The sequence below is a fragment of the Somniosus microcephalus genome, chromosome 18, assembly GCF_052327205.1.
Source record: "Somniosus microcephalus isolate GS21.2 chromosome 18, FLI_Smic_1.0, whole genome shotgun sequence".
Classification (NCBI taxonomy): Eukaryota; Metazoa; Chordata; class Chondrichthyes; order Squaliformes; family Somniosidae; genus Somniosus; species Somniosus microcephalus.
In genome coordinates this window covers 63486806-63502052 of record NC_141004.1, presented here as the reverse complement: position 1 = coordinate 63502052, position 15247 = coordinate 63486806, and the positions used below count along the sequence as shown (strand labels likewise).

General features: G+C 47.3%; 1 protein-coding gene across 5 annotated transcripts in view; it reads left to right on the top strand.

The window, feature by feature from the left end:
• Positions 1-14126: 14126 nt before the first annotated feature.
• Positions 14127-15247, top strand: part of trim33 (tripartite motif containing 33) — a 298400-nt gene continuing 297279 nt past the window's right edge. For 3 of the 5 annotated variants that reach the window (XM_086011578.1, XM_086011579.1, XM_086011576.1), the window contains exon 1: positions 14128-14850. In XM_086011578.1, coding sequence (XP_085867704.1) covers positions 14226-14850 — 625 coding nt within the window. In that variant the 5' untranslated portion in view covers positions 14128-14225. Of the gene's footprint in view, positions 14851-15247 lie in introns of all 5 variants that reach the window. The other 2 variants (XM_086011580.1, XM_086011581.1) reach the window with 2 other exon arrangements.

The following is a 15247-nucleotide window of genomic DNA, read 5'->3' as shown; positions in this document are numbered from 1 at the left end:
GAGGCCCTTGGTCCTTAGAGCTAGAGTGACTGCTTTCCATACTGTCCCGTTCTCTCGCTCCACTTGACCGTTACCCCGGGGGTTGTAGCTGGTGGTACGGCTCGTGGCAATACCCCTGGACAGCATGTACTGGCGTAGCTCTTCACTCATGAAGGACGCCCCCCTATCCGTGTGGATGTAGCTCGGCATACCGAACAGGCAGAACAGGCTGTTGAGGCATTTAATGACTGTGGCGCTGGTCATGTCTGGGCAGGGGAAGGTGAATGGGAACCGGGAGTATTCGTCCACAATGTTCAGGAAGTAAACATTGCGGTCGACGGACGGGAGGGGGCCCTTGAAATCTAAGCTGAGCCGCTCAAAGGGCCGTGTAGCTTTGATTAAGTGGGCTCTATCAGGGTGGTAGAACCGAGGCTTGCACTCAGCGCAAGTGCGGCAGTTCCTGGTGAGAGACCGAACTTCCTCAATCGAGTAGGGTAAGTTGCGGGACTTTATGAAGTGGAACAGCCGCGTGACCCCTGGGTGGCAGAGGTCGTTGTGGAGGGTCTGTAGCCGGTCCCCGGTGGCGCTGGCACACATCCCTCGTGAGAGGGCATCTGGGGATTCGTTAAGGGCCCCTGGCCGGTAAATGATGTCATACTCGAAGGTGGAGAGCTCGATCCGCCACCTAAGAATCTTATCATTTTTGATCTTCCCCCTCTGTTTATTATTGAACATAAACGCTACCGACCGCTGGTCGGTAAGTAGGGTGAAGCGTTTGCCGGCTAGGTAGTGGTGCCAGTGGCGCACTGCCTCCACGATGGCTTGGGCCTCCTTTTCCACGGAGGAGTGTCTGATCTCGGGCCCTTGGAGGGTCCTCGAGAAGAAAGCTACGGGCCGCCCCGCCTGGTTGAGGGTGGCCGCCAAGGCAAAGTCAGACGCATCACTTTCCACTTGAAATGGAGTGTTCTCGTCCACTGCCTGTAGCGTGGCCCGCTCAATATCCTGCTTAATGCTTTTGAAGGCGGCGTGGGCCTCAGCAGAGAGCGGAAAAGAGGATGCTTTCAAGAGGGGGCGGGCTTTGTCGGAGTAGTTGGGGACCCATTGGGAATAATAAGAAAATAACCCCAGGCACCTTTTCAGGGCTTTGGGAGTGTTGGGCAGGGGCAGCTCCCGTAGGGGGCGCAATCGGTCGGGGTCTGGTCCGATTTCCCCATTCTCCACCACGCTGCCTAGTATGCAGAGGCGCGTGGTGTTGAAAACGCACTTGTCCTCGTTGTAGGTGAGGTTGAGTTTTTGTGCGGTTTTCAGGAACCTCTCGAGGTTCGAGTCGTGATCCTGCTGGTTGTGACCGCAGATGGTGACGTTGTCGAGGTAGGGGAAGGTTGCCTGCAAGCGGTGGTCATCGACCATGCGGTCCATCTCCCTCTGGAAGACCGAGACCCCATTCGTCACCCCAAAGGGGACTCTGAGGAATTGGTAGAGGCGTCCGTTCGCCTCGAAGGCGGTGTACGGGCGGTCCTCTGGTCTGATAGGGAGCTGGTGGTACGCTGACTTGAGGTCGATGGTGGAGAACACCCGGTATTGGGTGATTTGGTTCACCATTTCTGATATGCGGGGTAGCGGGTAGGCGTCTAGTTGGGTGTACCTGTTGATCGTTTGGCTATAGTCGATCACCATCCGTTTCTTCTCGCTACCCCTTACCACCACCACTTGGGCGCGCCACGGGCTATTGCTGCATTCAATAATGCGCTCTTTCAGGAGCCTGTCTACCTCGGTCGCGATAAACCGCCTGTCCTCCCAGCTGTACCTCCTGCTTTTGGTCGCTATTGGCCGGCAGTTAGGGGTAAGGTTCGCGAATAGCGAAGGCGGCTTTACCTTCAGGGTAGCCAGGCCGCACACTGTGAGGGGCGGCTGGGACCCACCGTACTTGAGCGTGATGCTTTGGTGGTTGCACTGGAAATCCAGGCCCAAGATCACGCTCGCGCATAGATTCTTCATGATTAATACTTTAAAATTATCGTATACCTTCCCGTTAACGGACAATTGTACCGTGCAGTAACCCAGAATGGTCGATGTCTGGGTTTTATCAGCCATAGAGATGGTACCCCGAGTAGGGGCCACCTTTAGGGAAAGTTGTTGTGCCAGTTCAGGGTGGATAAAACTCTCCGTGCTTCCACTGTCAATTAAACATTTAACCCGGCACCCGTTTACCTCGATGTCCACCATTGATTTGGATAGCGGGTGGGGCCTGGCCTGGTCCACTGTGACCGATGCCACTGTAGGGCCCTGATCAAGACAAGATGGCGTCCACGCTGTCTGCTCACAAGATGGCGGACCCCACGAGGTCGGGCAAGATGGCGTCCAAGATGGCCGCTCCCACGGCGCACACGCGGCGGTGGCGGGTTTTGGTTTTCCGGCGGGGTTCCCTCTGCACACCTTCCCGAAGTGCCCCTTCTTACCGCACTTAAAGCAGGTGGTGCCTTTCGCCGGGCACAGGTTTCTGGTGTGCTTTGGCTGCCCGCAGAAGTAGCAGTTGGGTCCCCGACGCGTCGCGGCTGTCGTAGGGCTTCTGGGGGGAGAGCGGGGCCCCGACGGTGTCGGGCTGCCGGGCGGGGAAGATGCCTTCCAAGATGGCGGCGCCCTTGGTGCACACGTGGCGGCGTGGACGGCGCGGGCTGAAGAGTAGGCGTCCGAGTTTCTCTGGGCCACATCCAGGGATCGCGCTGTGTCCGCAGCCTGTTTCAGGTCCAATCCCGTTTTTTCCAGCAGTCTTTGCCGGATGTAAGTGGAGCTGAGGCCTGTGATAAAGGCATCGCGAACAAGCTCGTCGGTGTACACTGCGGCTTTTACATCTCGGCACTTGCAGTCTTTGCCAAGCATTTTCAGGGTGCCTAGGAACTCCTCCACCGATTCCCCAGGTCGCTGTGCGCGAGTGGCGAGCAGATGCCTAGCATACACCTCATTCGTAGGCTGCTGGTAATGCGCCTTTAAGATGTCGCTGGCGGCCAGGTACGTGTCGGCGTCTTGGATGAGGGGGTAAACCCGGTGGCTTACCCAATTCCGCAGAATTCCGAGTTTCATACTCGCAGCGTCCGTAGCGTCTTTGACGGCTGCGGAATTGTCCAGGAAGAATTCCATACACATAAACCAGTGTCCGAAGCTTGCTGATGCGTCCGGAGCATGCTGATCCAAATCCAAACGTTCGGGTTTCAGGAGTTGATCCATTGTGTTGAAAAATAAGTTAATAAAATTGATGTGCCTCAATAATCCCGAGACTCGATGTTAGCGAAACAAAACAAGGCTTTTATTAACTTAAAAGATAACACGCAGTGGAGGGAGGTATCTTCCATCTGGAGCTCTGTAGTACTGGATATGAGGCCAGACTGAGCTGGCTTACATAGAGGCCAGGTATGGGCGGAGCCCTACACACAACACATTCCATACATTCCAATATACAATACAATGGTGAGGAGAAACCTGAAACCAACCACAGTCACACAAATACAATGGTGAGGGGAAACCTGAAACCAACCACAGTCACAGGCAGTGATGAATGGAATATTTCATCACACAGTGATGAATGGAATATTTCATCACAGAAACCTCACTGCACAAATTGGCTGCTTTTATAACCCATGTTACAGTTTGAGATTTTCAGAAAGCATTTTCTTGTTCAATGGCCTGATGAAAGTTTTTACAAGTGGACCATTTCCCTTACAGTTTCGGATCCTCGTCTTTCACTTTCTGTCCTGCTCGAGCTCAGGACTAACAATTAACTGCAATTGCAGGAATTTGCATACTAGAATTTACGTGGGATTCCCACTATGAATGAAGAAAAATATCGCATACTAAACCCAGATTCTTTATGGACACTAAGATGGAGGGAATCATGGAATCCAAGGAAGGATGGGCCAGATGGACCAAATGCTTCCCCTCATCTGTACTTATCTTTGTGATTTGAACAGACTATTCCAATTACTTATAGTTAAATAATACGCAGAAGCAAATATATTAGACACAAACTTCTACAATAAAGATATTTTAAAATAGACCTGGTATGTCCACTTAAAGTCTCTTGGAATGAAAAAGTACCATAGAATATGAACAATCTATCATTGTATCCATCACATGGGGAATTGTACTTGAGATACACAAGGTGAAAGGTCATGGAGCTCTTTAGGTTGAACGTTCTTTACCAATCCTGAATGAATTTAAGAGAACTCTGAAGATCAAAGCAACAATGCGAGGGTGTCAAAGAGAGTCGGAGACGAACAGACAGATACAGAGGCAACAACAGAAAATATGAGAGTCATTCAGAGAAAGGCAAATGGTGGCAGATAAATAGAAAGACAAAGAGAGTTTGAAAACACTAGAGTGATAGACAAGCAGAGATGCAGTTGCAGAAAGAGAGACAATTTCTGTTTTATTTGGCCTATGAACAACGTCACTGGGGTTCAGCTAGTTGCTATTAATAATTAATAGTTTGTTCAGTCCTCATGTTTCTAATAGCTGATAGGGTTGCTAGTTTACCTCAATATTATCAATGAGAAGACCCTATGGAATGTTAATGAGGAGGTACATGATATTGTCTGGAACATTAGCTACTAATAATTTCACTATCTACAGCCAAGGAAGTGCGATACCTGCTGATATCCCTCCTACTCAGCAGATGATAATCCAAAAGTGCATTTATATTGCACAAAGACCTTTGCTAATGGTACTGCGTCCTGCTGATTTTTATAGGGAGCTCCTGCCAGCAAGACCTTTAGGTTGCAGCAGAATGTGGGAGACCCTTGTGTCTCGGATACTACAAAATGCAGCTTAAAATGCAGAATCCAATCCACAGTGAGATCAACAGGTAGGCAAAGCTCTATAGGAATCCACTTTAGATTTGAGGAAGTGAGTGGAACCCATGTTAGATCTGTGTCACTATAGCTTTCAAGCATATATTAAAAACCTGAAAGGACAAATCTCTTGTATTTGTCGCTGTTGCCTGTGGACCCTCAAGTTCAGGTTCAATTTCTGCCAGGCTGCTTTGTGACATCACCAACAGGGAGCATCAGCATGTGTCCCAGGGCAGATCCATTGGACTCCAGGACATCCCAGAGAGGCACTCTGAAATCACAAGACCCTGGGAAACCACACTTTTGGCTGGGAAATTTGCATCCTCAAAACTTTTCATTATGCAGAGCTCTCATTGGGATTAATCTAGTGTACAGGAGATACACTGCTTAAACTATCCTGCTGCAGATGAAGTTGGAAGTTGGCTAGAAATAACAAAGTCTATGAACACAGGTTTCTAGCACTCATTAGTGGCAACCTAATCAAGCATGAGAGCTGAAAAATATACTAATTACTAATAGCATTGTATTGTGGGAGTGATTGGGGAGTAAGCATTCCATTGTACTAGTTACATATGGCAAATAAAGAATCTTGAATCTTGAATCTTGAATCTTAATGTGCTATAATTACTATTAATCTCCTGTAGTGTTGCTCATGGCCAAAAATAAAATAGAAATTATTGAGTAGAATATTCACAAAAATTCTCCTGCTCTCCCGCTGTAACTTCAGCATAAGATTGACAGAAAAACCTTTGGGTATAAAAGTGTAAACAGCCATTTATGCCATGTCTCTGGAGTCAGCCGATCTTCCACCGAAGTTATTGGAGGAGATCAGGAGAAGCCCCACAGAAATTCCAGGCATGTGTCTCTCTTACTGTTACTGTGTCACTCCTTTCTTTCCCAGTCATGAATTATTTCTGTCTCCCTCTTTCTGTCTTTTTGTTTATCTTCCAGCCTTCCTCTATTTCTGTATGGTCCTCACACACTTTCTCTCATTGCTGTCTCTGTTCGCCTGAATATGATACAACAATAATAACCAGAATTTATAAAGTGCTTTTAATGCAGCAGAATGCTCCAAGATGCTTCATGATGTGGGGAGAGGAGAATGGATATTGAGCGGGAATTGGATGAAGAATGGTGGCAGCTGGCTGAAGGAATGGCCTAGGTAGCAGGTTTTGAGGAGGCCTTTGAAGGTGGGGAGAAAGGTTATGAAGAGAACTCAGAGTCAGGGGAGTGATGACTGAAGGATTTAGTGCCAAAGCTGGAATGGAGTGGAGGTGGGAGGAGAGTGGGTGGGACACATATAGTAGACTAAAGTTGGAAGATTGGAGGGTGCCAGCTGGAGGAGGTTGCAGAGGTAGAATGGAGAGAGACCATGGAGGGATGTGAATAAGGATGAGGATTTTAAAATCAATATACTGGGGAATGGATAGGCAGCGGACAGAGTGATACGTGTGTGAGACAGTACAGGATAGGATACCGGCTGTAGGATTCCAGATGATTTGAATTTGTCTAGAGTGGTGCTTGAGAGGTTGCGAAGGAGATCATTGGAGAGGTTAAGCCTTCCGATGATTATAGTGTGGTGAGAGTTTCAGTGATGCTGGGACAGAGGCAGATGATAGTGGAGAGGTGGTTAACTATTAACTAATTTCTCAAAAAATAGTGTAACTCTCTCCCAAAATTCCTCCTCCCTTCTTGCTTTCAAAAGTCTTCGAAGGAATTTCCTCTTCACGCCCTCTTTCACTCTGCCACCGCTCCCCCCACCCAACTCCATTCTACCTGCTCTTCCCTCCTGTCCATTTTCTTCTTCGCCTTTATGAATCATTCTTTCTGAACTGAGGAATGCCATAAAGATGCAGTTTGTTGCAGAGACTGTGTCCAGTTTTGAACACTGAGAGATAAAGGAGACATACAAGCCTTGCAGGTGGTGCAGAGAAAAGCCACAAGCATTCCCAAGTGTTGGAGGACTGACTTGTGAGGAATAAGAACGTAAAAACATAAGACTTAGGAGCAGAACTAAGCCATAAGGCCCCTCGAGCCTGCTCCGCCATTCAATAAGATCATGGCTGATCTTTGACCTCAACTCCACTTTCCTGCCCTATCCCCATATTCCTTAATTCCTCTGGGGTCCAAAATTTCTATCTATCTCAGCCTTGAATATACTCAACGATCGAGCATCCAAAGCACTTTAGGGCAGAGAATTCCAAAGATTCGCAACCCTCTGAGTGAAGAAATTCCTCCTCATCTCAGTCTTAAAAGGCCAGCCCCTTATCCTGAGACTATGCCCCCTAGTTCTAGACACTCCAGCCAGAGGAAACAACCTCTCGGCATCTACCCTGTTAATCCCCCTCAGAATCTTATACGTTTCAATGAGATCACCTCTCATTCGTCTAAACTCCAGAGAGTATAGGCCCGATCTACTCAATCTCTCCTCATAGGACAGCCCTCTCATCACAGGAATAAATCTAGTGAATCTTCGTTGCACCACCTCTAAGGCAAGTATATTCTTCCTTAAATAAGGAGACCAAAACTGTGCGCAGTACTCCAGGTGTGGTCTCACCAGAGCCCAGTACAATTGTAGCAAGACTTCCTCACTCTTGTGCTCCAACCATCTTGCAATAAAGACCAACATGCCATTCGCCTACCTAATTGCTTGCTGTGCCTGCACGCTAACTCTCTGCGTTTCTTGTACGAGGACACCCAAATCTCTCTGAACACCAACATTTTATAGTTTCTCACCATTTAAAAACTACTGTTTTTCTATTCTTCCTACCAAAGTGAATAACCTCACATTCCATCTGCCACCTTATTCCGCACTCATTTAACCTGTCTGATGTGCCTTCAATAACTCAAAGACAAGGAATTTAAAGGATTCAACTAAGGCTTTTAATCACTAAGAACATAGCAGCATTACAGGTCTTCCCACATCGGGCGTCTGGTAGGAATGACTCATCCAGCTCCTGAGACCTTTATATGGCAAAAGACAGGGGCGTAGCCAATACACACAATAGGAACAAAAGGGGGCGGTTCACACTATACAAGCAGGTGAAACACACAGGTAACACACAGGCTGATGAAGGCATATATTTCATCACACTGTCTATATCCCTTTGCAGGATCTTTGTGTCCTCCTCACATCTTACTTTAGGAATGGCTGAAGAAACCCGGGCATTTTAATCTTGAATGGAGCTGGCTAAGAGGGGATGCCATAGAGATAGTATGAGATAGTAAACAAGGTAGAAAAGGTAAATCCAGAATGCTACTTCAAGTTAAACCATTACAGGCAAATTTAAGACTGATGTTAGGAAGTTTTTCAAACGGAGTGAATAACATCTTGGAACAGACTTCCTGGGTAGGGTGGCACAGGCAGGAACCCTGGAATCATTTAAGATACAGTTGGATTCTGTAATGGGGATGGGGGGAGGGGGTTATGCAGTTTTTTTGTTATTGATGGATGGGCTGAATGGCCTTCCTCATCTGTATCTACCTTATGATTTGTGATCTTGTGAAGCAATGGCATCTCCTGGTGGTGAGTAACTGTAATGTAACAAGTTGGAGGTCTCGGCACCACTGACATATTTAGTTTATGTTTCCAAGACACAAAAGGAAACTGGAGCGAGCATTATAGGTGGTTAAATATCGGTGCTATTTACCACCATCCTCTTTTATTCTTTAGGGAAATACTTAGTGGATCGCCTTGTAGAGCCCAGAATGACATTTCTATTAAGGAGAGGGCAGCAGATGAAGCAGTTGGAGGGATTTGCACAAACCATTATCCACTAGTCTGCCTTGATTTTCATGTTAGTCTTTCTTTCACAGTGTTCACGTCCTACCTTTTCTTCTCATATGTCAGCCCTGAATGGCTATGTTCACAACAAAACCGCAGCAGAGACTGTATCAAAGTCAAGGTAAAGCTCATGATCTCAATAGTGGTTCGCAAGCATGACCTGTGAGAATCGCCCAGCCTGACATTAGTGGAGCAAATCTGCTGAATTTCTGCTTTGTTAAAATGTTATCCCAGCTTCTTTAGGAGATCTGCTGGGACTTTTCCTGAAAAGAACAAAAGTTGGTCACAAATATTGCTGTGGGACACATGGCAGGGGGAGATGTGGAGCATAAACTCTTTATCTTGTATGTACTAACGTGTCAGCTGTGGCTCAGTGGGTAGCACTCGCGACATCTGAGTTAGAAAGTTGTAGATTGAAGTCCCGCTCCAGAGACTTGAGCACGTAATCTAGGCTAACACTTCAGCGCAGTACTCAGGGAGGTGCCGTCTTTCGGATGAGACTTTAAACCAAGGCCTTGTCTGCTCTCTCAGGTAGACGCAAAAGATCCCATGGCAATATTTTGAAGGAACCAAAATCACTAAAACAGTTTATCTTATTGCTGATTGTGGGACCTTGCTGTGTGAAAATTGGTTGCCCTTTTCTTACATTACATAGAAACATAGAAGATAGGAGCAGGAGTAGGCCATTTGGCCCCTCGAGCCTGCTCCGCCATTCAATGAGATCATGGCTGATCATCCAAACTCAGTACCCTGTCCCTGCCTTCTCCCCATATCCCTTGATCTCTTTAGCCTTAAGAAATATATCTAACTCCTTCTTGAATATATTTAATGAATTGGCCTCAACTGCCTTCTGTGGTAGAGAATTCCACAGGTTCACCACTCTCTGGGTGAAGAAATTCCTCCTCATCTCTGTCCTAAATGGCTTACCCCTTATCCTTAGACTGTGACCCCTGGTTCTGGACTCCCCGACCATCGGGAACATCCTTCCTGCATCTAGTCTGTCTAGTCCTGTTAGAATTTTATAAGTTTCAATGAGATCCCCTCTCATTCTTCTAAACTTCAGCGAGTATAAGCCCAATCGACCCAATCTCTCCTCATACGTCATTCCTGTCATCCCAGGTATCAGTCTGGTGAATCTTCGCTGCACTCCCTCCATGGCAAGAACATCCTTCCTCAGATAAGGCGACCAAAACTGCACACAATACTCAAGGTGTGGTCTCACCAAGGCCCTGTACAACTGCAGCAACACATCCTTGTTCCTGTACTCGAACCCTCTCGCTACGAAGGCCAACATACCATTTGCCTTCTTAACCGCCTGCTGCACCTGCATGCTTAACTTCAGCAACTGGTGCACAAGGACACCCAGGTCTCGTTGCACTTCCCCTTCTCCGAATCTATTGCCGTTCAGATAATAATCTGCCTTCCTGTTTTTGCCACCAAAGTGGATAACCTCACATTTATCCACATTATACAGCATCTGCCATGCTTCTGCCCAATCACCCAACCTGTCCAAATCATACTGGAGTTTCTTGGCATCCTCCTCACAGCACCCACGCCCACCCAGCTTTGTGTCGTCTGCAAACTTGGAGATATTACATCTAGTTCCCTCGTCTAGATCAATTATATATATTGTGAATAGCTGGGGTCCCAGGTTACAACATTGACAACACTTCAAAAGTACTTAATTGGCTGTAAAGCACTTTGGAACGTGCTGAGGTCATGACAGGTGCTATATAAATGCAAGGTCTTTCTTTACCTCTCCCCACCTTGAGAGCCCATTGGTACAGTTATTTCACTTCTGGAGTTGGCTCTGCCTGCAGCCCAGACCTACGGTATTGAAATCTCCTTCCTGTCCCAACTGTTAGCATGCAAGCAGAAATGAATTTGGAAAAGTCTTAACCCACGTTTGCGGGAGCACAGATCTGTACCCGTGACCTCTAGCACCTAGAAGGACAAGGGCAGCAGCTGCATGGGAACACCACCACCTGCAAGATACCCTCCAAGTCACACACCATCCTGACTTGGACATATATCCCTGTTCCTTCATCCTCGCTGGGTCTCCTCGAACTCCCTACCTAACTGCACTGTGGGAGTACCTTCACTACATGGACTGCAGTGGTTCAAGAAGAAGGCTCACCACCACCTGCTCAAGGGCAACTAGGGATGGGCAATAAATGCTGGATGCCCACATCCCTAGAATAAGTAAAAAAAAAACACAAAACAGACTGTAATTTGGTATAATACCGAATTGACAATCACACTCCATCACAAGGAAAAGTGTGGAAAGTAGAAGTGTCATATTGAGACAGAGGAAGGTGCTGTTCTAAGACTAGGGTGAAGACCCACTATTTGGGCATAATATAGGGGATTTTATGACATATGTGGGATAAAGTGTGTCTGACTTGGGAGTGCTTGATGTTGTGTCTGTGTTCAAAAGACAAAAACATTCCACCGAGTACCAAACATGCATACACACATAGTAAACTCCATTAAGTATTTAATAACTGTTTTACATATTATTGTTTTGAAAAAAAATTCACAAATACTGAAAGACCTTGGTAAAATGTGTACCATGATCATATAATTACGTTGTAATATTTGGTTTTGTTAAGTTGTATTGCATCATATGTGCTCAAACCTGTGGCCTACTTACCTGCAAACATCAATTTGCTACAATAAATTAGGATATTGCGTGAGTAATTAAGGAATTCAATATTTATTCCCTGGTTAAGCGACATCAGAGTAACTCCAATTCATTCTTTCTCAGGACATTCAAAATTATACTACTCTTTACCTCCTCCTCACAGGCTTTTGAAATCCAAGCTCGGCACTATTGAAAGAAAGGCTTGCATTTCTATAGTGCCTGTCATGACCACTGGACGTCCCAAAGCGCCTTACAGCCAATGAAGTACTTTCAAAGAAGTCACTGTTGCAATGTAGGAAACGCGGCAGCCAATTTGCACACAGCAAGCTCCCACATACAGCAATGTCATAATGACCAGATAATCTGTTTTAGTGATGTTGATTGAGGGATAAATATTGGTTAGGACTCTGGGGATAACTCCCCTGCTCTTCTTCAAAATAGTGCTGTAGGATCTTTTATGTCCAACTGAGGGTAGATGGAGCCTCAGTTTACTGTCTCATCTGAAAGACGGCACCTCCGGCAGTGCAGCACTCCCTCAGTACTGCACTGGAGTGTCAGCCTAGATTTTTGTATTCAGATCTCTGGAGTGGGACTTGACCTTCTGACTCAGAGGCAAGGGTGCCACCAACTGAGCCATGGCTGACATGAGTCATGTGTACCTAATATACTTCATCTTGTCTCTTACTCATTTCAACCTTGGCGGTTCACTCAGGTTTCTCAATAAAACATACCCTAATAGCAAATAACAACAGAAAATGCTGGAAAAACTCAGCAGGCCAGGCAACATCCGTGGAGAGAGAAATAGAGTCAACGTTTCGGGTCGAAACCCTTCTACAGAACTGAGAGAAAAGGCAGGAAATGAAACAAAAGGCAGTTTGGGGGCTGGGAAATGGGGGAGGGGGGTGAAAGAAGAGACATTAAGAGATATTCAAGGTGAGACGAGATAGTAATAGGACAGGTAAAGAAACAGACAATGGCTCGAGATGAAGTGTGAAATGCGCTGGCAGAGTGAAAGACAGCTGCCATGTAGGAGAGAGCGAAAAACAAGGAAAACTCATCTTCTGATTAGGCACTTTACAGCCTTCCAGACTCAATATCGAGATCAACAACTTCAGATTATAACCTCGGCCCCGATTATATTTTTATATTTTTTATCCGCACTTTTGGTTTGTGACTTTTCCTTGTTTTTCTCTTTAATTTCTAGTGGTGGGGCGGGAGGCCGGACAACTTTGAGTGGATCTTCTAGCCACTCCGCTTCGTCAAGAGCACATGTCTGGGAGGAGTTCCCAGGTTACCCTACATATTCTCCCCTTTATGCCACGTGGTAGGCTTCAGCGGAACTCACACCAGCTGAGAGCTGACACAAGTCCCGCCTTGAGCCTCAAGGCCCCGATCCTTTACTAAGGAAGGATTACCGATCCCAAGAGGCCCACTTGCTTCATTGGGAGCAGGAGATGTGAAGAGGAGGAATTTCTTCAGGCCCTTGCTGGGCCTCCTCTCTCCTATTAGAGCAGCACTTCAAGGTGGGTGCTGCTGAACACCCTTGCAGACCAATGCTCCCACCTCGGCCAGGATCTGCAGTCACAGGCATGGGAGACAGGGGTTCCGCTCCACTGCATTTGTGCTGGCGGAACAGACCCTCAGGAAGTTCGCCTTCATTGTCTTGGCCAACATATATCCCTCACCAAAAGCAGATTAGTCATTCATTTATTTGATGTTTGTGGGTCCTTGTCTACAAATTGGCTGCCATGTTTGCCTACATAACAACAGTGAGTGCACTTCAAAAAGTTATCCATTAATTGTAAGGCACTTTGGGATGTCCTGAGGATGTGATAAGGTGCTATATAAATTCAGGTTTTTTTTGTGACTAGTTACAAATTAGTAATAATGATCTTAGTAATGATTGGGCTATAAATGATATTCCAGTTATTGATTTATAAGGCTTAAAATTTCCAAAGAGCTCTCTTGACAACTCTGTAAATGCACTGCAAGATCTTAGTACTTAAAAGATACAGAGTTAGAAGGCCCAGCATTCAATTCCTATTTGGTGCTGAATTTCTTTTCTTGGAATTACAGGAGTTAGAGTGATAAAGCAATTCTTGAAATTAATTTTCACACTCCTCAGAATTGTTGTATTATGACTTATATATAATTACAAGTTTAAGGTAATCAAAATACAATAATCTTTTCATTGAGAAGTGTGGAAAAGCAAAAGAACATACCAAAACCTCTTGTTATTTACATCTGTGTAAACCATAACAATGCAATTAAATGTCTTAGAATACATAAAAAAGTACAAAAGATGAAAATGTTAGTTTGTCAGCCTCTGAAAAGCAAAATGATAGGTAGCATTTCTGATGTGGCATCTTCCTCAAAACTCATTATTAAAATATTATATTTGAATATTGATATCTTTCCAGAAGAACAGCTCTGCCATATTTTCAATGCAGCATCTAGTTGATTCTTAAGGGAGTTCTCCCAACAACCACTGGCACAGGCAGCCCATTCCACCTTCTGCTTATGTTGAGTGTAAAACTATGAGTAAACCACCTGTGCATTCAATGCACTGTGCATAGTAAAACAAAGTTCCCTGATGATTATCTTTCCCTTTTTAAAAAAACCCATATCTCTGATTTTCTGCATTGACAGGCTGAGCTCTCAGAGATGCATCCACGTGATTCAAATCCCGCGCGTGCCCGCCATTTGCAACCCTGAGGAGCCGCGCCGCGCCGCGTCACGGAGCCAATGAGAAGCCACGCCGGCGTCCGCTGCGTTTGACGTCGCGGCTCCGGCAGGCCCAGGCGTGCCAGCCGGCAGCCAATGGCGCATCGGTTTGCATCGGGCGCCGGGGAAAGACGGGCGGGCGCGGCCAATAGGCGCCGCTGTTGCGCGCGCCTGCGGGTCTGGGTGCGAGCTGGAGAGGGTTTTTGAATGTGAGCGTGCGCCGAGCGCAGCGGAGCAAGGAGGAGCAAAGATGGCGGAAAACAAAGGTGGGAATAATATCGAGGCGAACGGCGTCAGCGAGGAGAAGAGCGGCCCGCCCGACAAGGACAACAAGGAGGAGGACGAGGAGGAGACGGAGAGCCGGGAGAAAGCGGCGCCGGAGATCAGCGCGGCGCCGGGGGCGGCGACGACGACGACAGTAACAACAACAACAACAACAACAGCAGCAGCAGTAGTGACGACGACGACTCCACCAACGGCCGCGGCGGTATCGACGACGGCGGCGGCCGAACGGCCCGGACCGGGAACGGGACCGAGCCCAAGCCCGAGCCCAGGCTTAAGTCCTGGAGTGGGCCCAGGCCCCGTCCCGGGTCCAAGCCCAGGACCGAGTCCAGCGCCAGGACCCAGTCCCGGAGTGGGCCCAGAAAAAGCAACTGCGGCGGCGGCGGCCCCGGTGGAGGTGAACCTCAACCTCCTGGACGAGTGCGCCGTGTGCCGGGATACGCTGCAAGGGAAGGAGCCCAAGCTGCTGCCGTGCCTCCACTCCTTCTGCAAGCGCTGCCTGCCCGAGCCCGAGCGGCAGCTGAGCATCCCCATCCCCGCCGGGGGCAACAACGCCGCAGGAAATAACGGGGACTCGCCCGCCATCCAGCAGGGTAAGTGGGCACTGGGCGCAGGGGATCCACCCGTGCGTTGCGGACTTTACCTCCCAACTTTTACACTTTAATGTCTGCCCCTCTGGACACGATCAGATCATCGTCAGATTGTCTGAAGTTTTTGGACAATTAACTCCTGATCTCACAGATACGTGTGGCAAATACGTTGCTGCAACGTCCAACAGTGTTAGATTGGGCGACGAAAGGACAGATGTGTTCCTATAGAGTAAGATAACAAGACGGTGTTGCAAGGAGTGCATGTAAATCTTGGTTTCGCTGAGCTGTGTGTGAAATTCGAAGGGTTTCAGATAAACTCCCAAAAATAGCCTGAAACGGTTGATGGCTGATTTTTGAACCCTGGGCTTTTGCCTTTTTAAAATGATGTTTACTCGGTTGG